We start from the raw sequence: 24,722 nt of genomic DNA on the forward strand, positions 1-24,722 counted from the left end.
AGGCGGGCGTGGCTGGAGACCAGATGCAGGAGCAGACACGGTGAGCGTTCAGCTGCTTGGATGCAGAGCTGTCATGATGCCTACCCCCAGAGCACCAGGCCAGGCCCAGCACCCCCGGAAGCAGGCATCATGCCCTCGGGTAAAGGCCCAGGGGCCCCTTATAGGGGCTCTTTGGACTCTGTCCTAGCGCCATAGGCGCCAGGCTCATAAAGGGAGGTGTTTGGTGCACTTACCTGATGCAGACCATGCTGCACGCTTCAGGCCTCCCTGAGACCTGAAAGGGACTTTTTTCATAGGGACTATTTTTTCACTTGGGCGTGGCCAGGGAAGGATACTTACCTGGAACTACTTTGGGGGGCTATATAAGCCACGCCCAGACAGCAGCTCACGCTTCGCGTTGTTCTGCCTTCCAGCAGCTGAACGCTCAGCGTGTCTGCTCCTGCTCCTGGACTCCAGCCACGCCCGCCTCAAACCAGGAACACCTGTTAGGAAGAAGAGAAGAGAAAGGTGAAAACCACAAACTATTTCAAACTTCTTACCTGCATCCGGAATTGTCACTCCAGCATCCCTGAAGAAGGACTTCCATTTAAAAGCATTGCGTTACTCTCTGCAGCACCGCGCTTCACTCACCTGTCCTCGAGACATCTCCCGGCTCCATCGCGGCTGTCAGCACATGTCGCCACATCTCTGCGCCTAGGGGAGAGAAGAAGAGACAAAAGGTGAGCAGAGGGAACACCGGAGGAAAGCCTAATTTACAGCCATAATACTTACCAGCTTTTCTTGGTGAACATTCCACATTTCGGGTCGGCGCTGCTCCGTTGGCAGGTACCGCACCCCGGCCCCTATGGGGAAAGGACAAAAAACATTATTGGGGAATGATAAAGACATTTAGAGGAATCACCCTCACCAACTCACCTGAGTTTATCATCGGAAATTTAACCCCTCAACGCATCGCCTTCATTCTGCACCTGAAATAAAAGACAGATCACAGGTTAGGAAGACAACAGAAATGGGGGCTCACACTTGAATTTTTGAATCTTCATACTTACGGCGTTTCGCTCAGAAAAGTCAAGTGGATTTTCCCAGCGCCATTCTGAAAACCAGTAAAGTAACTGGACAAACGTGCGCCCCTGCACCAGACGCAGGATGGAGAGTTCATCCTTCCAAACCATAAGGTGAGCTTAAACCGGGGGTTTGGAGGAAGTTAGAGAAGAACATAGAGGGAAAAGGGGGGAGCAAGCACACTATTCTGCAGACTGTTAATTTCCTTTCTCATCTGCAGAAGGATATTCCTACAGGCCAGGAACACAAGATTTGGGGGACCTGTTCAATCGGTGTCCCGGGTTCTGCGCATCACGCTCGAAGAGGCCATAGCAATCCAGACTAGACCTGCGCCTCTGTGGGAACTAGGTGAGCGTTACAAGAACAACGCGAAGCGTGAGCTACTGTATGGGCGTGGCTTAAATAGCCCCCAAAGTAGTTCCAGGTAAGTATCCTTCCCTGGCCACGCCCGAGTGGAAAAATAGTCCCAATGAAAAAATTGTCCCTTTCAGGTCTCAGGGAGCCCCGAATCTTGCAGCATGGTCTGCATCAGGCAAGTGCACAAAACACCTTACTTTATGAGCCTGGCGCCTATGGCGCCAGGCCTGATATCCAACATGAGCCTGGCACCAACGGCGCCAGGACAGAGTCCGAAGAGCCCCTATAAGGGGCCGCTGGGCTTTTACCCAGGGGCATGATGCCTGCTCCCGGGGGTGCTGGGCCTGGCCTGGTGCTCCGGGGGTAGGCATCATGACAGCGGTTTTGATCCAGGAACAAGGTGGAAGAAATAGACCATGCAGTTATTTTTCTTCGGCGCTGGATCCTTTCGCTTACGCTTTACTGCGCTGTTTGCGAGCTGTCGCTGCGGCTGCTGCGTCAGTAAAACAAACCGAGGGAATGGTTTTGGGTCACACCTTAACCTTGATGGTGCCTCACACAGTAGACGTTCTTTTAAATAGAACGCAGGCGCAACATCTTAGATCAGCTAGATTGACTAGATATGAAATCATCCTCTTTGCACCACATATCCAAACTCAGAGAGGTTGCGCTTTGAATCCTGCAGAGTTAATGCCCCCTCTCAATGAGAGAGCAGGTCAGAATGAATCACCACCCCATGATTGTATAATGGTTACTGAACAAGAAACGAAAGTAAGGATTGACCCAACAGACATCCCACAGAAAGAGCCAGACGGCAAACTGTTTTGTGACGGTTCTTGTTTTAAATTGCCCGATGGCACCTCAACTGCTGCATATGCCATCACAACACTAAAGAATATTGTAGAGAGCAAAAGAATTCCATACAAATCAGTGCAGGCTGCAGAGATAATAGCTTTGACGAGAGCATGTGAAATTTCTGAAAACGTGAATGTAAACATATATACTGACAGTCCGTATGCCTTTGGGGTGGTACATAATTTTGGTAGACTCTGGGCTGAGAGGGGTTTTCCAACATCACATAGAACTAGAATTCAACATGGCCCCTTGATAGCACGATTGTTGCCTGCACTCACGTGTCCAAAGCGACTAGCAATAATGAAATGCAAGGCGCATAAGAAAGTAACATTGGAAAAGGAAGCGCGTTTGCAGACACAATTGCGAAACAAACTGTCACTGATTTACATACGAAAATGTTGATTGAAAGATCAGAAGAAGTACCCTGGTTGATAGAAAATGGGATTGCCGCAGTCAGAGATGCAGGCAGAAGCAACTGCCGATGAAATAAAAGGGTGGACTGAGGGCTGCGCAGAATTAGACGTAGAAGGTTGCTAGGTGGAAAAAGAGTAGAAAGTGGATGCTGCCCAACTCCTATGTAACTGCAATGGTCACCATGGGCCAAAGCCCCACACAAATGTGCTAAGAAAATAATTCAGCATCTAGTTACCACCCGCTTAAGGACTGCACAGCAAAAGTAATGCTCAAAGAGTATTTATCAAGATTCGGCCTGCCACGGGTCATATGGGCAGATAACGGCCCGCATTTTGTTGCCGCCGTGTTACGCTCACCTGGTATCCACCAGGACGCCACCTAGCCGGGTTACTCGCTGCTATGCTTCTCAGCTTTGCCCTGATTCGGTCTGCGGGGAAGGTTCTGCCTGAAAATACAGGAGGACTGTGTTCAAGACTGACCGACTTGGGTAAGTATCCTCCCTCCACCACTGTATGATTTCAGTCCCTCTGGCGCCCTCTCCTCACCTTGTGGTAGAATTAGGCGTGCTCTCCGTCCTGCCTTCTTTGCAGGGGCACGTTGTCTTTCATGGGAGAGTGCGGTCCAGTTACTTCACTGACACCGGCCCATTTGATATTGTTCAGGTAGGTCTTATTGCTGTTCTTTAGTTTTGTTACTATCCTGCATGCCTTTCTCTGTTTAAAAAGTCTTTTTTCTCCCTTAGGTATGCAGAGCTTCAGCGCGGCGAACTGGCTTGGTTGAGCCCCTCTGGTAAATGATGGCGCATTAAGAGCGCTATGATGCGGTAAGTAAGTGCTATGCGCAGTGCTGCAAAGTCTTGCCTTTGCTAACCTGTGTTTTCCTCCCTTGTAGGTCGCAGTGTTCTTCAGCGCAAGTGGAATGTCCGGAGTGGTGCCAGCCGAGAGGCGACCAGCCAGGTAAGCCTTTTGAGCAGTTTGTAATTTGTAAATGTCTCTACTGCTTTCTTTAATGTGGCCTCCATCTTCCTCTTTCAGGTTGTTCTGTCCGGGAGGCGTGCAGATTCGAGGAAGCTGTTTTCAGTAGCTGCGAGTGTTTAAAGATGAAAACTGCAGGTAAGATGCTGCTGCTAATGATGTTCCTTTTGTTTCCTTGCAGGTTCTGCTTATCCGAGGTAATAGCTGGACACGATGAGCGTCACTTTGCAAGCTGCAAAGTAACGCGAAGTGTGTGGACTTGCTCGGGTGTGGTTTAAATAGCCCAAACAAAATAGTCCAGGTAAAGTAGTCCCTAGGCTACCACACCCAAAACACTAGACCGCATAGCTTGGGTTTTAGGAACGAAGCTATGTGGATGCCTCCATGTTGGCTGGCAATACAATAAGTAGTTCCCAAGCACATTGTTTTTCATGGTGTATGAGCCTGGCACCATAGGCACCAGGACTGGCCCCATGAGGGCTTTTGAAGAGGATGCCAGGCTCCAGAGGCCCGAGTCCTGACTCCACCTGGCCAATGGGTTTGCCAGAGGGGGTTTTGGGCGAGGGTCGTGACACGCCGTTATATTACAGATTTGTGCAGGCCTTCAGATTGATAAGCGATTCCATTCCGCCGACACCCTATGAGTGCGGTCTTGTTGAGTGCCAGAACGGCATCTTAAAGAATAAGATAAGCAAGATATGCTCAGGGAGTCAATTAAAATGGCCAGATGCACTGCCTTTAGCTTTGTTATGCATGCACATGTCTGTGCAAGCAAGGACTGGACTCTCCCCATACAAGATTGTGATGGGGAGACCTGCAAATGTTTGGTGCACACCACAGCCTAGGCGTCTGAGTGAAGTAGAATACCCTTTGCTTAGTACATATTGTGACATGCTAACGCAGAAAGTTTGATTCATCAGCAGGTGCAGGAGGCTCTTCGTGTCAGATACACAGGCCCGGCTCATTGTCTGCAGCTGGGCGGGTGGGTCTTGGTGAAGAACTTCGAGAAGAAGACCTCACTCACGCCAAGGTGGCAGGGCCCTTATCTAATTCTCCTGGCGATGCAAACTGCAGTCCGAGTGGATGGTTGCAAGGCGTGGATTCATGCCACCCACACGAAAAGAATTCCATCACCATTGAAAGAAGTGCCTGATCCAGACGACAAGAAACGGCTGCCCTTGATCCGAAAGACACAGTTGCCAGTTCTCTGCCACAAATTCTGCCTGAGAGAAAGCCTGAAAAGATTGCTGAAAAGGAGAAAGGGCTAAATGTGCCCCAACTTTGCCCAGCCGAATCTGCATCGCCACAGGCTGACATAAAGCCAGCATCATCACTTGCTGCATCACGGGCGGACACTGAGCCTGCAACTGGAAGTGCAACTGCACTGTTCGATGATCACACAGTACCTGAAGCGATAAAATACAATCTACGTTCTCAAAAATCGAAAGTGATCTGATCTTTGTGTTTTGTTTTTGCCTCCATGCCCATCACGGATGAATTGGGAATCAGAGGCCTAGGGAAGTGGAGCATGGGGGCTGCACCAATCTGCATCAAATTGGGAGCTCTGGACTGCGGCTTCCCGGTGCGATCTTTGGAAAAATACATGTGTTGATCACCCCGTGCGGACGAGCGGGGCGCATATGGTACGAAGGCAATCGATATGAACTCTGAAGCATTTTGAGCAATGTACAAGGGTTCGACAATCTTGCCACATGTTTAGCCATCCATGCTGCCAAGAACTGGCCTAGACACATTGCCAAATCCTTTTGACATTTTGCTCTTTCCACGGGTGCGGCCTTACAAACTATTGACGACTAACATTGTTGAAGAAGAAGTGTTGCTCACCATGACCATACTTGCTTCTACTCCCTCCTGCACCAACGCGGATGATACAGTAGATATAGAGACTATAAAAATGTCGAAACAAATTTGCTATAGAAAATTCATGCTAATGATTATACTACTACTTGGCATTCTCAGTACACTGATCCCAATGTGATGGTATTTGGAAAGTGTACATCCATTGAATTCTCTTTTGCATACCACCAAAGCACCTGTAACCGACAGTCCAGTCCATGCACTCTTATACTCTCCCTCCATTAGAAGAAAGACACAGGGAAGGTTATGGTAAATAACATGTTGCTTTTAATAATGAATATGACACTCTATCCTGAATAGAACAAACTGCTGGGTCTGCTCCCATTTACCCCAGCATGGGGGAAAAGGAATGGGCTGGTATGTACAGCCCTTACCCCTTAATTCTGCATGCTATGCATCATTAGGTGCACTATTTTATGGAAAATGTAAAGAGAGTGACACGGGTCAGTTAGATGGAACAAACATGGAAGAATTCGAAAAAGTGGTCATGGAACCTGTAGGCTGTTTTACATTTAACAGAGCAAGAGTTATAAAACCAGTGGTGGAAAGGCCAGTAGACAGACTGTATGTGCCCTATAAATCATCTGTAATCCAGTTTCATATTAACCCAGTAGGAAACAAGGACGTAGTGCCCCCCCTCGTATACAGTAAATCGCAATCCTCACACTGTCCCATTTTGTCTACGCAAAAAAGGTTCCGATTTAGTAGGGACATTCAATAGATGCATGAATATTGCAGTACTTGAAAGAGAAGAACCACAAATATATGTAGGTGATCCAGTCCATTTTATATGTGGAGAAAAAGCTTATCCCTGGTTACCTAGGAATTGGGGAAGGACATGCTACTTAGGGATCCTTTTCCCAGGTGTATTCCTTTCCAGAACGTCAGACATAGAGACTAATAAGATCCAGGCCCCGGCGGGATGAAACGGGATTAATTGTAGAAGACATAGCAAAATCATTTATACCATTTTGGGGCCAAGCAATAAACTCATGGAATATACGGAGAATAGCTAGCATTTTAGAAAAACGATAAATGGAATAACTGATATATTGTATAACATGACCCTAGAAGGAAAAGCATTTAGATTAATGACACTTCAGAAAAGAATGGCTCTTGATATAATTTTGGTTGACGCGGAGGTGTTTGCAAAATAGTGGGGTCAGTGTGCTGTGTATATGGAAGCGATTCCTCCCCTACTATTTTTGAGGCAATAAAGAAATTACACATTCTAAGTTCTGACCATCGTGCCCCGACAGGTGGTCGGGAACTGAATATAAGTTTCTGGTTGTGGGAGTCATTACGCTCATGGGGATGGAAATTAACTGCAATCCTAGTAACGGTACTCAGAATATTTATGATATGTTGTTGTTGCATACCCTGCTTGCCAATTATTTGCTCTGAAATAACTGACGAATGCGTACACATGGTGACAAAGAAAAAAACTCCCAAAGTAGATAAGCATGCAGATAACGAAACCCAAACTATGAAAGAATTCATGTCGATTAATATTGATGACGATTACAGTAGTAGGCATAGTTCAGAATTAGATACATGGTCAGAGGAAGATGCGATGTATGGTTGATGCTCTTGGCTTACGGACAAAATTAGGGTTTGTGAGTCTAGAAAATACCCTGCCATAGCATAGATGTTATATTATGTTGGCCGAAAAAAGCCAATTGCATCATATACCCAGCCTTGCCAGATATAGAATTGTCAGCATAACCATAGAGCGTCCATTTTGTATCATCATGATCCGCCATTTGCTTTCTCTTGCTTTCTGTTCAAACGCTTTGCAAACAATGTATTTAACTTCATTCTGCTCTTGCACAAAGCAAGGCCACAAGTTACATGTTGAGAGACCAGCCCAGACAGAAATGCCAAAGCAGTACAGAAATACATTGTTTTCCTCCCTCAGAAGTCCTTGAACACGAACAGAGAGGCATTTAATCACCAAGCTAGGTGCAAGCTGGTCTCGCTGAAGCTGTAGAAACAGTCCGTTAAAGGCATGAATTATACTCTCCTTACGGCCCCCCTTTTGGGCCCTCTTAGATCAGACTGACCCGTAGTTCACAAATAGAAACTAGAAGATAGCATGCTTTGGAATGTGCCTCTCCTACGAACACAGTCTGCTCACTAAACAAGTGCATTATGTTCTCTGTAACAAAGAATCATGTCTGCATCTTGCAAATTGCAACTGCTGCAAAATCGAGTAATATAGATTAACAAAGAAACAAACCCTTGCTCAAGAAAATACATTATGGGCGGTTTTGATGTGTCACAGTCAGATTATGAGATTGTTCTTTTGTGTATATATATGACATGATTGTAGAAAGCTCGCTCTCTTGCGTCTCACGAGGTCTGGGTGACACGTTGCGAGACGTGAGATCCAGTCGGCCGACTGAGACTATGTGCTTTGCAATTAACCCTAGATTTTGGGAATTGAACCTTGTGTCTGGCGTATCAGTTAGTGTATGGTGATTGTGCCTTGTTTCCATGCGCGAGGGTCTTCAGGGCCTAGCACAAAGGGTGAACATATAATTCATGTTTTAAATGTATAAAGCTATGTGGCAGGATACAATATATCAGGAAGAATTGTCAATGCTATTAGAACGTTGTGCAGCGCAGTGCTGAATTAGCAGCACCTGTCTCGGAATATATCAACCTGTATTTGCAGTGTGCGAGTAATGCTAAAGGGGTAAAGTGGAACACTAGGTTGTTCAGGCCGGCAAGATAGTGATAGTGACACCTCCCAATCTGGGGGCTAGGGCTGGAAAAAATGCTGCGGTAGCCATATAGACCACAGGTGTGAGACTCAAAAGGCACCAAGCAAGCCCTAGATACCATACGTATTGGAACTTGTGATAAATATTCTTTCATGACCGTTTGTGTAATTGGACTCTGTCATTGGTAACTACAGCATATAATAGAAGGTGCTCATTTACTGCAAAAATTCTCACCTCCCAACTTCTTGTTAATTGTGCCATTACCATGGGTAGGACCATTTGCGTTTCAAATTCCCCATTTGATTCTCAATCTGTGCTTGCTCTTAGGTCAAACAAATGACCAAGTACTGATAAAACTAAAACATTTGTAGGTGACTGGTCAATGATGTCTGCTTGTTATGCAGAAACAGTAATGGTGCCAAGGAGCGGTTTGTGTGCATTGCTTTAGTAGGCTATACAATTGTCAACTACAAAAGTTACTTTGCATGCAGATTATTATTGTGCAGCAGAAAAAAAACATTTACTACCGTAGAGTGGGTTCATCTCATGAGGCCAGATACACACGTCAATCTCCAAAGATATTGGTGCAAACTGCACACGTTGAAAATTCTAGCAGGGCAGTCTCTGCCTTTCCTTCTTAAGCAGTCAAAATGAGCATCATTTTGTTTGGTAATAGCAACCTCTGTTATTCGCAATGCAGAGATCGGGATGCTACTGGCACTTCCTGTGATGCAGTGAAGATTACATTTTGCACAACTAAGGCACTAGACTGCAGCAATGTTGTGAGAATCTGGCATGAAAGACATTGAGATGGCCGATTGTCTCTCCTTTTGACCACACAATAGGAGTTCTGGATGCCCATAACAAGCCTTATTCAGGAGCTGTTTCCACATTCAAAGTCCCTCCCCCATACCCCGAGACCCCTCCAATCAGTCCTCTAGTCCACTCCTGCCATGCTGACCCATCGGGTATTACCAAAGCACTTTTCCTATGCAAAAGGGCAAACAAATACTGTCAGTTACGTTTCAAACTCCACCCTGAAACTTCATCCAACAAGAGACTGCAGCAGTAGAGCACAAGAACAAGCGTTTAGCAAGAAAGAGAAAACTACCTTGCAGTGAAGAGATGGCATCAGAGGTTCATAGATCAACATAGATGCAGTTACACTGATAGATATAATGGCAGACAGATTAGGTAAAGAGCAAGTGAGAGGAAGCAGCATATGTAATGTAACAAAACAAAGCGCAACTAAAGCCTTTAGCATAGAGGGACATTGTCCCAAGACTGAGGAAGTAAAAGTAAATTAATTGTAAAGCAATACACCAAAAGACAAAGGAACCAATAGATACAGTTAGAAGGGGAGTGTGTGGTGTATTCATTTGTGGGCATGTCACAGTTTTTAAATAAGATCAAGTTAAACGATTTTCCAAGCACTCCAGAGTGACTATTCTGACAAGAGTACTGATCGTTTTTTAGCTGGTCCATAACACATACTATAGCAAGAAGGCATTAATGACTTTTCACTTCAGTTGCTCCTGGGTCAGGTGAGCAACTCCTGTTCATAGGAAAAGCCCTGAAACCCGGGCGCTACTGTCAGCTCCTGCTCCATGATTACCAATTTTGAACCCTGGCCCTACTGTGTGTTGATTGGACATGGCCTCTTGGGATAGCACGTGGTGAGAGCTTCTCACTGAGTCTGACCAATGATGTGCCCTGCGAACATCAGCAAGGACACTTTACAGTATTGAACACCAAAACACATCTAGGTTGATTGGCTCCCTGCCGTGAGCCCCTCAGTTCTCTGCCCCAACCCTCTAGCCCCCCCCCCCCCCTCTCTCTCCTCACACCTCGCTTCCAGGCATGCTTCTCAAAACTAACACCGTAAATACATTTTTATAAACTGTATTTGATACCTTATTCCCCTGACAATTCTTCTCGGGTTACCCAGGTGTCTAGCTTTGTTGCCTCGAAAGTATCTCGTGAAGAGACTCTGCTAGGACTGTGTTTTCCTGGGAAACTTCAATTTTACAACATCATTGATAGGATCGGGGTTGGCTCTAGGTATGGAAACAGCCTGTGCTAGGCTCCGCTACTGTCAGAGACTAATAAATTGTTCTGGCGTTGCAAGATCACAGGAGCTGTTGGGGTTTAGCCAGTACCCGAAGTTGTTAAGTAGATAAAGGAAGTTTTTCTCCTGGCTATCTTGCTTCAGTGGTTGAAAAAATCATTTTAACACTGTAGTTAATGCGATACAGGATTCGCTTTTATTAGTGATAGTGTTGGCTTGTTTTACACATTACATTGATAAGCGTCATATACACTTAAAGGCAATTGTGCGCCTTGTTTGTCAGCCGACACGTGCTTCGACCCGAAGGGTCTTCATCAAGGCTATTGTCAAAATTCTTGAGCCCCCTGTGGGGTCCTGGTATGGGTGCTGTCCTGTTGGGCCCTTGTATGCGTCTGCAATCCTAGGTCCATTGCGGCTCCTGACATTACTGTGCACGGTTTCTGCTGAAAATTGAAAACCTGAACATAGCGGTCAAACAAGCCTGCAGCCTTTTATTATGAGCGGTCTACAAAAATGCTTTACGATGGGCCTACAAAACATGGCTCCTCTAATGTTCGCATATTTTTCAAAAGCCTCCTACCCCATTGGACAACCTGCAAAATCAAACATGCGCCCATGCTGTGCCAACTACTCCCATCAGTAAAACAAAACACACACCCTGAATTGCACTACCCCATGGGACCTCTTGCGCTGCGCCTATGTCTTTACCTATACATAGGATACCTGTGCCACTTTCAATGAGGTCCCCACTCCCGATGTCACCCACCATGTCACTTGTGTAACTGGTACACGCGCCCGCTCTCCTACTTGACAGTGCTGAATCTGGGCCCTTACAGTACTGGACTGGTGGGTGTGGCTGCTTACTGGCCATGAAGAAGGTAATGCCTAAAGAGGAGGGTCTTTATTTCTTATTTTTATTGGGTGTGGCTAAATCTGATAACTATGATGTTCCAGTCTGTGTGCACAAAATCATTTCCCTACTGTTTACTTTATGAATTTCGCTGATTTAGTCCAGCCAGCTAGTGCCTTGAGGATGTGCTAATCGCAAGAGAGGAAAACTGTGCCATATAGAAAGGATTGTGCATGACAGCTTTGTTTATGAGCCAGTGATTGAAGATCACGGTGGGCATTATGTGGTCGTATTTGCGGATACCGCTCATGGAGGTGGGCATTGGAGTGGAGGACACTTCTCATTGGTGCAAGAATAAATCGATAAAAATATTTCTAGACACCAACTCATTCCTAAACCAAACAATAACACGACAATCACATTTTACTGTTGCCAGACTTTATTTAAAATTTCGATTTTTGAAAAATGTTTTTAAATATAAGCTGCTCTTTTGAAGCATTAAGACCTGTACAAGCTAAAATCCAACAAAATGTTCACCAAGTAAACAAATGTAAATCAAACATTGTAGATCATTCAAACCCCGATTTATTTACAAAAAACACAAATACTCGAACCAACAGTCCTGAACATTTCAAAGTTCAAAAGATGCTTTCCAGGAAGAGAATTTGTTACATTCCAACAATGAATACATGGACAACACAGAAGGTGCATTTGAGATGCGAATACAAAATAATAAATTTACAGTAGAAACTTCATCTCCAAAGCTTGGGAGGGTTTAATGCCATTCAATTACCTCTGAATCAGCATCATCTATTGTTCCCCAACGGAGGTAGGGACAGTGAAAGAATTTGACTCCCTAAGGTAATGGCCATATTGTGCCTGACCATTTCAAATACACTCCAAACAAGCTGGAGTCCAGCATGTACTGCTTATTGGGACAATCTTAGCTCCAACCAAAAAATGTTGCTGCAGCATGCAGCTGCCTAGTCAGAACCCGTCCGAACACCAGCACTGAATAAGAAGCACTCCAACTACTTTGAAGAGTGCCTTCATAATATAGTTCAGAGAGACATTGAAACGAGACAAACTGATTGCAGAGGAATATTTGCTTTCCTGAAATCGCAACTAGCATGCCATGCTACTGAAAAGGAGATGAGAGTAAAGCATAGGAGCAAGCACATTTTTAGAATGAAAAGTTCCCATTAGGAATCCCTAAAACGTTTACGTATCTTGCTATATAGGATGTTAAAATCATAGATTAACTGATTTAAAACCAAAATGAAGAATTTCTTTAAAAGCCAAATATCCATAATATGCACACCATTAATTGACAAAACATTTTAAGAATTTGTGCAAATACAACAAATATGCTGCAAGTGTCACTGTTCCTAAAACAAAATTCGTTTTTAATACAGAGCTCTGTAGTAAAACTGTGTCCATTTTCAGTGTGTATTATCTCTCATTGGGCTAGAGTTTAAAATAAAGGTAAACGTTAACTTAGAGGTGGTCTAGGTAGCATCCCACTCTCTCCATCTCTGCAAAATAGACCCAAGTGGATTAGGGCACTGCATAAATCCAAGCACCAGTGGCAATGTGTTTTGCATCCAACCTTTAAGCATGCATCAATCCTTGGACAAATGCTCCTGGAATAGAAACCAGCGACAAAGGACAAACTAGCACAGACATATTTTTGGTGGGGGAAAGGGCAGGTTGACAGACAAAAGGGCGCTGATAAACAGCAGGAAGGAGAAAAAGAAAAGGCAAAGGAGAGTGCTGTCAAATTATGCGCTCTGTAAAATTCATGCATGGGCTATACAGCTTTGAGATCAGTGATCTCACATGTGCACACGTTTGCGACTTTATCCTTCACTCCATGATCGTCAATGGAACAAAGTATTTCAGGGAGGCAACAGAAAATACAAAGAGTAAATGGGCAGCAAAGTAATTCTGATTGCCAAATATGAGCAAAGGAACTGACAGTATCCGATGAAAGCTTTTTGCAATATCGGATTGAAACGTTTACAGGCAAGGTGACCATCTCTGATGCCGGACAGTTAACCATTACCCAGACAGTGAAAAGTGGGAGATAACACTAGATCACCTCCGGCGGCTGCTTCCATCATCGGATGTTATAGGTCTTTTACTCAACTGATAACAAATGTTGGTCGACTGATGGAATTTGAGAGATAGTACAGCACTTTGACTTTTCAGAAGCAGATGTACATGGGCCTAGGAGTACACTTTTTGGTACAAGTGTCCCCTTGCCCATTCACAATTAGAACTCTGCCTTTACCCACTTAATCAACACATACCCCTCACATAGTAAACAGTAAGATGAAAAATAACGCATTAGTTCCATGCTTCAGTGGACTCTCGAAATTGTGTACTGTAGTAATACTTATTCTGTGAAAGAGGAACAATGAATGCATACACCTCTAAGAGAACCACTGGATAACCAAAACAACCAGTTTAAAGAATATATTAACCAGAATGTGTTTTCCAAGTCTACCATTTGATTGTCTTGAACTATGCATCATCCACCAAGAAAGGTCTTGCCTTTACTTGACCTTACTGCATTTTATCTCACTCGGCAATCTCCATGTTCCCATGACCTCTGTGGAGTAGTGCAGTGGCAATGTCCGATCAGCAAGTAGAACCTGCAATGAGGGGTTCGCTTCAGCACAAACCAGCGGGTTCTTTAAATGCAATGTACCTGCGAAGCTTTGATATGTTGGAATTAGTTTGGTGAAGGTAGTAATGGGATGGAATGGTATGATTGCAAGCCTAATATACAATTGAACATGCAATTAATAGGGAGTACTAGTGGTTATTTTTAAATGTACCGTATGATGACTTAATGGGCATACCATATCAATGTGATTTTAATAATCTCAGAGACATTAGAAAGGGTTAATAGTTGTTAAACTGATGAAGTGCTATTTGGCTGTGCTTTCTGTAGCAACAGAAAGTGATACTCTACCCCAGAAGTAACAGGAAACTTAAATGTTTTGTGTTTTAAGGGCTTGTGTATACTATGTTCCAAAAAGTCAAATTTGATTTTCAAAGTCTGGGCACTCTAGACAGGAACCTGAAAGCAGCTTGCAGGTGATCCAGTCTTTACTGCACACAGTGACAACGCCCGGCCTCTATATAATGGTAAGAAGGGCAGCAAGGAAAAGTGGGCAATAAGCAACCATGGAAATGCAACATATTGAAAAACCACAAATCGCACCCTGCAACCTGGATGCCACCTCCTATTTTGTGGATGCCTTCCCACACTTCCCTCCTTCACTATTCCCCCTCCATGTTTGTTGGTTGTCTATGAACTGCCCCACTGAAGGTCTTATTTATGTATATGTAGGAACTTTGTGCGGTGCATAGCAACCTGAAAATTACCACACTTCATAAGGTACGCAGCACTAGTGAAAAATGGCTACCTTACTGCTAAACTTGTCCAATGTGCGATAACACAGCAAACTTGATAAGTTTGTTTTAACCGGCTGCTGATCTACTGCTTCTTCCTTCCAGCACATGATATGACATGTAATTTACCAATATTTCATGGCCAGATATGTGCCTGGGGACCTTGCCTATTTCGGCCAGTCTACTGTGCCACAATATTTAGGTTTCATCAAGAATTAATAAGGTATTTGGAATGTGCCACATACAAAATCAGATTGACATGTAGACTCCCCTTGCCTGCAATTTAGCACATCCCTAAAAATACATTTCATAGTGTGTTGAGCAGCAAGGTGGCTAACTGGCAGTGGGGTTTGTGGCCTAGTTAACACTTGTATCAAGACACTGCAATAGGTCAAACAATCAAGGCAAATAAAGATGGAAAACAAATACCATAACACGTTTAGTAGCATACACAGTAAACACAAGAACGCAAGAAATCATTTTAAGACACCCGAAAGGTGTGCAGGATCTTGGGCACTTCCAGCTAATCTAGCAGCAATTCTCAGACGAACAATTTCTTATTAGATGAGATGCAGCCTGGCAGGCCCTCTTAGCTTTGCTCTTCTACTCCTATCGGACAATGCTTTAAATTACTTTGAAGGTAAAGACTATGGACTATGGACTATTCTTGCTTACTTCTCGATGGACTAGCAATTATAAAAAAGCAAGCTCCAAAAGCAGGTGTCATGACAATACACTTAGGAAGTGTCTAAAGCAAGAGAGCCCTATAGACATTTTAGCCAACAAAGTCCATCATCCCCAGCCAGCAAAGTCGGTGATAAGGGAGTTGTAGGCTAAAATGTGAAAAGTGGCTGGTTGGCTACCCTTGGTTAGAAGGCAATTCAGTATGGAGTGTACAGTACTCAAGCCCGTTCCTCTACTCTAACTATATGTATTCGTTTAAGTATTTCATGCTAAAACCAGAACTAAAACATCAATTCTTTGCAGGCAAAACAAAAACATGGCCATAATGTTTCAACTACCTGGATATACAAAACGAACTGTAGGGAAAGTGCTCATTGGCCACACAGCAAACACTTGGCAGAGCATCATATACAATTTACAGAACAGCAAATGCTTTTGTATCGGAATGCATTTTCCACTCTGTGCTTGAAAATATTTCCCAGCATTTAATTAATACTACACCTCTAACAAGTAAGCCTTGCCAACATTCTGGCCCAATTGTTAAGCAAATTCACCAGTACATAGAAACACAGATTTATGCAGTGCTCCAAAAAAGGAAAAATCCATTTGAATTCTTGTATTTTCCATCATTGCAAATGTCAAAGCTCTTTAAACCTAGTCATTTACATAAAACCATGATATATATATCTTCCTTTCCCGGGTTACAATAGACATTAGTAGCCCCACAATTTAATGCAAAGAATACATTCGCAGGCACAATCATGGCATAATGTTTCACAAAAGTGTGTGTAATAGACAAGTACACCAGAGAGTTTACATACAAACAGCAGGTATTCAAAAAGGTAGAGTAGAACTCATTGCATTACTGAAGTGACTTAAGTGCCGGATGACAATTGGGTGTACTGGAAAAAGTTGGGACCCATTACAAAAGTGCATGTAGAGAAAGTATAATGTTAAAGAACGTGAGGTTTACCAGCATATTAAAGAGGCAAGCGCCGCTGGTACTCTGGGGGCTGCAACTACAAACATTTGTAGAAAGCAACCAGAAGAGGTGGGAGAAACAAACAGGCATATTCTAGTCCGAACACAACAGATAATAACCCCTCCGGCGTGCTTGAGTGAGTCTCTTTCTAGAGTTCATTTCTCTGGAATTGATAAATACCTGCACAGATAGGTAAGCACACCATTGCAAGGCTTGAAAGCTCAAACAAACGGGAATATTACATTCCATGCCGCTCTTAGTCATCATATTTTCCCATATTACACAATTTCAGACAGAGGTGTTGTAAGCTTTTGGTTTGATTGGAGTACACAATTTGTACACCATTGTACATTTGAGAACACCATTTTACCAAACATTGCATTATTAAGGATGCATACGTTAGTGGCAAATGCACCCTAATTCCCACACACAAACTGCAGAAAATGGAATCCCTTAGCATAAAAGGTAACAGATGATTGTCATTTAACTTCCCCTGAAGTCCAGTGTCGTTGCACTTCTCTTCTCCACTTAGGAGAGCCCCATTTCCTACTAAGTGGTCAATTTCTTGATTTGCACAAGGAAATCATTTGATAACAGCCTCATCTCAACTTCAAACGATGAAAACAGGAATACCAAACAGAAGAAATATATCTATGACAGAAACATCCCCTTTCGAAGGCAGTCTAAATTTGTTATTCCTTAGCATGTTAAAGAAAAATCTTTAATAAAGAGAAGGTTAAGAAGAAAAACCTACCGAGGTGGCAGGCGGGAGGGGTCTACGGCCAGGACGAGAGATCATGGAGAGACTGTCATGCCTAGGGACTCAATAGAGAAGAGCGGGAGGGTTTAAGTGAAAGTCAACCTTTGTGCATGCAGATTTGCAAAAAGCCATTTCAGATCATGGGCCGACTTGTCTTAAAAAAGAATAAAAAAAAAAAAATGAACCAGTGTAGAATTTGAGACGTTTACAGGTGTAGCAGCCAAGTCTATGAGCCTCATCACGAGTTTGGCAGTAACGCTATTACCACCGCATTTAAGGGTCTGAGCCCAATGGGGAATGAGGAATTCCCGAATTGGCCCAATGGGGAATGGGCACCACCCGTTCCGCAAAACCCATGATCCGGCACTAATAGCGCCGGGGGGGTTTGGCAGTAGGACCAATAGCGCAAGCTGTAATACCGCCGGCGTTACCACCCAACTCGTGATGAGGCCCTATATCATTTATTTTCCAAATATAAGAAATGTACCATTTCCTTCAAAGCAGGCATTAAAAAGGAGCAAAATAAATCAGAATGCCGAAACAATCTTTTCCTTATGGGGATGTTCAGTAACGAAGGCATCTGGAAAGTCCACACAAAGAAGTTACAGTTTACTCTATTAAGTTGTAAGTACAGAACATTCTTCTCTCTCTTTTTCAGGAGATTGCCTGGCCTCAGCACTTCTCGGATAGCATGACTTGTCTGCTAGACTACTCCGGTGCATTGCTTCATGCAGACGAAATGTGGCCAACACTTCCATTTTAGCATATGGCACAGTGGGGAAAAATGACCCATTACGTAGGCTTCCAAGACAGCTACTAAAAATGAAGGTTCAGCGCTCGGAAGAGTCACAGACTTGAGCGTTAAAGGTTTATCTCCAGTGTATTTTTCCCTGCGTTTGTTGCTACGATGCAATAAAACGAAATATTGCAAAACCTTCTGTGGTCCCAAACAAACGCACTGGCAGGAGAAGTCAGCCCTATCTAGGTTTTTGTCAGTAAAGCCAAGACATTCTCCACTGAGAACCAGACATGAGCACATTAAAACTAGACTTTTGAAGATTTAGAGTGAATTTAAGCGAATGACTCAGGAACAATTCATGTTCAAGGACATGTAACACTACTCGTTCTACTTGCATGCTACAATCACTTGCCCCCCCCCCCACTTTTGTTTGTTCATAGTCGCCCTTAATACCTCTAATTGTAATCACCTCCTCACCAAATATGGCTGGGAGAATCAGAGTTTCAGTCATGTCACATGCTCTGCTTATTGCATGGAAGGGGTTTTACTATAAAAGAGGGGCCATGAACATTAACAATCAGAAGTGACTTGAACATGGGCAAGCTATCTAAAGTGCTTCAAAAGTGCAACTATTTTGCCTTTTGTTTTCTTAGAGAACGTCATTTCCTTTTACACAATGAATGCTTGAAAGTAAGCAAGAGAAGGATGTCCTGTTTGGGAAGGCTCTGCATTGCTGGTTTCAATGTTCCTTAAATATTTCTGTGATTACCTAAAATAAATAGTTACTATTGGCGACTCCATAGACCTTTGCGCTGGTATTGGGATTACAAACCCAATGATCTGGCTGGAGCACCTTGTTGCTTACTGTACTTGCTGTGTGATCGGTTCTGGCCCAATGAAGAAATGTTATAGGACACAGCAGCCATATTGGAATGGAGTCGTTTTCCAAAGTCAAATTGAGACCCTAAAGCAACACCAAACATTTAAGTTTTAAACTAAACCACTAGGAAATATTTCCATTTAGTTGATTTAGCAATAGGGCGTGAACTATGAACCATTTTAATTGGACATTTTAACAAACAAGCTACTGCTTCAAATGCAAATATTTTTTGATAAATATGTAAAGTGCTACTTGCTTGGAAAACACTCTTGGAATGCCTCATCACTTTAGACATATTGCCTCCTAAAGACAGCAATCTAGCAATGTCATGCCAAAATAGGAGAACTTCCGACCTTTTGACGGTGGCCCCCTATCCATTATTTTTTTCAAAATGTCTTAACTTGATAAATATTTGGGATTCGTTTCAAAATAAAATGTGTACACCAATCATTCCTTAAATATTGAAAAAAATATTTTTCAGATGCTCATGGCGTATTCATTCTAAATTTGCTTGAAAAATATACACTGAACTAGAAATGCCCTTTAAATTTGCAAATGCATACACGCAATGTGATACATGCATCAAGCATTACTTCGTCACACAATCAATTAGGTGTTCAGATATCTCGCTTTCAGTAGTGCCACTGTTTTCTTTAAAGAAAAAAAGCCCCTCCCCCATTGGTTAATTATTAAATGACAAAATAAATAATTGCACTAATAAAAAAAATAAGTTACATGCCAAGAGGACCCTTAGTTTAAAGAAAACTATTTCTATTGTGTCATAATTTATTGTCTGTTGTATTCAATATTCTAGCACTAATTCGACTGATCCTTCTAGAAAAAAGCAAGTAACAGCAGTATTCCATTGGTTGATATTCATGCTCTTATTTACACATCTACAAATTCAGGTCTACATCACTATGAAATATGGGATCCTGTGAGGTCAGTGGCTGCAAATCGACCCCTGCGTGTCAATAGCAGAAAACAATTATTTGTTGTAAAGGGCATTTACTTGGTCTGCGTCGCTATAGAAGTTCAAAACGAAACAATTCAAGTCGCCCAAAAGTAGAAAAATGTGAAAACGCTCCTAACACCAATGAAAAGACTGCTTAGAGGATAATTCACATTGGATAGATAGAATTATCTGCATTCTTATTTTTGCTCATTCTTATTAGGCCTCAGCCATTGGAGCTATAGAACGACCTGGCAAACGTGCCAACTAGACCTGCAACAAGCACATGTGTATTCCTGGGCCTGTGCATAATTTTGTACAGCATAGAATTCCTGTTCAGTAACTGGAATCAAAGGGGTATGTCAGAGGTATAGGGTGCGGTATTTCTGCCAAGCAGTTAAGTCCTCTACACCAAACACTTCCAGTTTATCGCAGCCCAATATACTTTGCTACAGTCATGCAATATGGCTACAGACCACGTACTGAAAAATAAAAAAAACATTAAATAATATTGCTAACTGATAGAAATGAATTTAAAAACAAAACACAATCTTGGCATACTCCGTTAAAAAACTGATATCTTCAGGCGAAAGACTACCATGAAATTGGCATCAGAACCTCTTGGGTGATGAAATCAGCAACATTAATCCCTTGGAGCTGCACCCCATTGTCCTAGATCACCAATTCCTTCAGTTCTGGGTCTCCATTTAGCAAACAAAATCTAGGCTCGATTGTGGAGTAAGCTCTTCTGCTTGCAAACGATGAAAAAAAAACGGTGCCTAGAGATTCAGTTGCTTCAGATGGTACATCTCAAAGGTTGGTGGGTGAGCACTTTAGAGCTGTGGGTTCGGTCATATTTAGATGTCATATCGATTTAAGTTGTATGTGACTGGGTGGTTTTGTCTATTGTACTGAAAGTGATCTGTTAAGACATTAGTTCGGCCATACTGGTAGTCTCCATGTTGCGGGAAGGCTATTAGGCCATTCTGCAGTTTCTCTGGCAATTCCAGATGATGGTCCTCTAACACAACAGGAAGGAGTTGCTTTTTAGCTTCTTGGTGTGCATCATATTTTGCCTGCAGGAAGAACATGTAAACAGGATTAGTTTAGCATAAACTTTCCACTATGGCATTCAAGCCGAGCAGCAACAAAATGCAACATTTTAACACAGAGGATTAGAGGGGGAGGAGGGGGTAACTTGTTTGCGTTAAGGGAGGGTGCAGGTTGCCAAGAACGTGGCATATATGGTTTGAATTTCAGGTTAGATAGAATGGTAAGAGAAGATAGGGTAAGAGCAGATAGGGCAAGTTGTTTTATGTAGCGACCTTCTGCCAATAGTGGTGGCCTCGCAAGCACATAGCTCTAAGAGAACGTGGTGGGAAAGGGTGTTAAAGCATATGGAAAGCTTGTGGTGTTGAGGGGCAGTCGAAATATCATTTACTCGTGTTGCAGATGTCTAGACTCTGTTCTTAGGGGGGTGTATATTCTATGGCAGGGGCGTACAACCTACGGCTCTAGATGTTTAGCACTATGACTGCCACAATCCCTTATTATTGACTAATGGGAGTTGTAGTACAACACCTTAGAAAAGGTTGAAGACTCCCATAGGAGGAAAAGTAAGCCGCAAGGGCAGCATCTTGGTCGCAAGGAGCGATGGTTGGTTGATGATGATGATAGAATGAATGGGGTAGTTTCAGTAAACTAGACCTGGCCGGTTGGCCTACTTCAGTCTTGCAGTAGCGAGGATCCTCAAGCCGGCAGGGGTCTCGTGAGTGGTAATCCACAACTGTTTGCCTGGTTTGAAGTATGGGATTCAGATTCAAAGTAGGATTTCGAGTTCATCATTAAAATCTTCTTATATTGAAAAACATTATGTGAGTTCCGACACCCACTTTTAGGTGCGAGGAGAGAGTTGTTTGCAAGGTTGGGAAGGACTATTGGGTTGGTCTGAGTTTAGATTGTATGCGAGGCAGGCTAGACATCTGCCAATTGCTCAATCCCTCACCTGGTGTAGCAATTTGTTTGGCAGCTCTTGGTGGATTGCCATTTCTCCAGTACAAAGAACCATATTCTGAATGGTTTCCTAAATGTCAGGTGGTTCTCTTCCATAAGGATCTGTTTAGGTAGGGTGATCCAGTAGAGAATGAGTAACCACCCGGTTTCCTGTTGAAATCTGTGACTAAGATTAATGAACATGTTACTTACTCAGGGTAACGTTCTTTCGACTGGATGTTCCTCCCACGTATTGCTTATCACAGATATTCCCATATCCAGCTTGTTGCTTCAGATTTTTTTTTCCACCACAGTAGAGGGTGCTGCAGGTCGATGCCTGTCGAGTCTGTCCATCGGAGGCTTCCATCACAACCTTAACGTCATCACTGGTATAAGTAGTCGCGCGCAGCGTCCATTGCTCAGTTCTGTTTTGAAGTGTTAATTATTGTGCAGGATGAGCTAGTTACTTTCCTTAAGAGAGTGCAGGCTGCAATTACAAGATGTTTTACTGCATGGAAGGATGGGAGGGGCTATAAGGAATACGTGGGAGCAACATTGATATTGTTATTGATATTTTATTTCTATCGCAATCATACACAAGTGTTTCAGAGCCCGGCAAGGGAGGGGAGGGGAACAGGGGAGAACAAAACAGCGATCGTACTAGGCCCAGTGACATTAGAACGCACAAGTGCATGGGAGAGGTGAGAAGTGGAAAGTGCGAAGCAGAGGAGAAACAGATAATAAATAAATAATAAAGGCAACAAACAGTGGTAGTGCAGCTAGCAATTTGCAAGTTCTACGTTTAAGGCAGCAGACAGGGTAAGTCTGATAAGTGCAGGAAGACAAAAAGGGCAGCTGTATGGGTACAGATACAGACCCCAGTGCAAGGGGTGGCCAGGAGGCAGTGCGGGAGGGTGGCAGGGTGAGCAGGTACCTAGACAAGGAGGACAGAGGGTGGGCAGGTGCATGGTGCCAAGTGAGAACAGATCAGCAGGGGAGAGGGGGAGCGAAGGCAGAAAAAAAGTGGAAGGTCTTGAAGTGCTTCCGGAACCGGAGATGGTTCTCCTCAAGTTTTAGGGAGGCTGTTCCAGAGGAAGGCCCCAGCCGAAAGACAGATCTACCCCAGCTCGTTTCTTTGAAAAACGACTGACCCTGAGGGAGTTAGAGGAGCTCGAAAGGGGAGGTATTTGCGGAGGGATAGCTAAAGGTATTTTGGACCCAGGCCCCAGAAAGCCTTGTGGACCATGCAGAGGGTTTTGAATGTAATCCTTGCATCCACTCGGAGCCAATGGAGTGATTTCAGAGCTGGAGAGATACGATCCCAGGGCTTGAGGCCAAGGACAAGTCTTGCAGTCCTGTTCTGGATTAGTTGCAGAGGACGGAGAGCAGAGGCAGGTAGATTTAGATGTTAAAATAGTCCAACCTAGAGAGAACCAGAGCTTGGGATATCATGAGCTTCTGGGGGAAGGAGAGGAAGGGCAGAGTACCTTCTTGCGATGGGATGTTCCTCCGACGTATTCCACATCTATGACAAGTAATGTCCACAGCTGTGCTGCTTCAGAACATTTTCGGCAGAGGGCGTTGTGCATCAATGGCATGGATCCCTTGTACCTAGAGGGCCTCCGTCGAGGGTCAAAGTCACTGGATGTTATATATAGGACGCACAGCGTTCCCTGAACGTGTGGCACCAATTTCCTGCCAGTATGACTGCAGATAGCCTTGCGGAAACGTAAGCTACAATCGCATAGGAAATTCAGTAGAGGGGCAAGCTGGGAGGGCGATGTGGACTACGTCGGAGGAACATCCCATCAAAAGAACGTTACCAGATATGGTAAGTAACTTGTTCTTCGGGGGGGGGGGGTGGGGGGGGGGAATTGTGTCCTCCGACGTATTCCACATCTATGACAGACTCCCAAAGCAGTACCAACTTATGGAGGTGGGAAAAGAATTTAGAATTTTAGAATGCCCAATCAAATGGCTGAATAGAGGACTGTTTTAGCAAAAGCCAAATCCTGCCCATGGATGGAGCCCAAGGAATAGTGTCTCACAAAAGTATGGATAGAGGCCCATGTGGCTGCTTCGCAAATAGTGCAAATAGGAACGGGCCTCTGTAGAGCAGTGGAGGCAGCCACACCCCTAGTAGAGTGAGCCCGTAAGCCTACTGGAGGGTCCTTTCCCGCCAAACGGTAACACTCAGATCGTCAAACTTATCCATCTGGACAAGGTCTGTTTGGTTATGCTGGAAGGCGCTTGGGTCAGGCTGTTTCCAAAGAGCTGATCGTCGACTATGACCCGGGACATCTGTGGGAGATAGAAACTCAAAGCTCTCCTAGGATCCAACCTATGGAGCCTCTCCTCTTCCTTACCAGGATAAAACGCCAGACGAATCACCTTCTGGCTCAAAAGGAATTCCGACACAACCTTCGGAAGAAAAGAAGGCCGCACCCGCAGGACAACCCTGTCCTTATGTAACACAGTAAAGGGTGGCTTGGCGGAAAGTGCCTGCAACTCACTCACTCTGCGTGCGGAAGTAACCGCAACTACAAACACAGTTTTAAATGACAACAGTCGCAACGGACAAGAAAGTAAGGGCTCAAACGGAGCTCCCACTAGGAACTTTAAGACCAAATTCAAATCCCATCCCGGCACCTGGAAAGGCGACGGTGGAAACACATTAATTAGCCCTTTTAGAAACTGGGAAATCAAAGGAATCTTAAAATAAGAACATTCTTCAGACGAGCGCTTAAATATGGACAGCGCTGCCAGGTAACACTTAATGGTACTAACTTGCAGGCCCATGTGGGATAAAGAAAGCAAAAAGACAACCGAAGGAATGGAACATTGGAAAGGATCCACATTCTGTACCATGCACCAGTCACAGAACTTTCTCCAACGGCAACGAACGGTACAGGGATTTCGCTGTGGGCCTTCTGACCAAAAGCAACACCGCCATCACTTCTTCTGGGAGGTACCAATCCTTATACCTCAACCTTTCAGATACCAAGCATGAAGGCTGAGAGACAACCTCTGGATGGAGAACCTGACACCCCCCCCTCCCGTGAGAGCAGATCGACTCAGTAGGGAAGACGGCGTGGAGGGCAGATGGACATGTCTAGAAGGTCCGGG

General features: G+C 44.0%; 1 protein-coding gene across 1 annotated transcript in view; it reads right to left on the reverse strand.

Annotated features, from left to right (window-relative positions):
* Window positions 1-19,406: 19,406 nt before the first annotated feature.
* Window positions 19,407-24,722, reverse strand: part of SLC35E1 (solute carrier family 35 member E1) — a 207,147-nt gene continuing 201,831 nt past the window's right edge. The window contains exon 6 of the mRNA XM_069649196.1: window positions 19,407-20,680. Within this exon, the coding sequence (XP_069505297.1) occupies window positions 20,462-20,680 (219 nt within the window). The 3' untranslated portion in view covers window positions 19,407-20,461. The remainder of the gene's footprint in view (window positions 20,681-24,722) is intronic.

This window comes from Ambystoma mexicanum, chromosome 1p (genome assembly GCF_040938575.1).
Source record: "Ambystoma mexicanum isolate Mex_15411 chromosome 1p, UKY_AmexF1_1, whole genome shotgun sequence".
Classification (NCBI taxonomy): Eukaryota; Metazoa; Chordata; class Amphibia; order Caudata; family Ambystomatidae; genus Ambystoma; species Ambystoma mexicanum.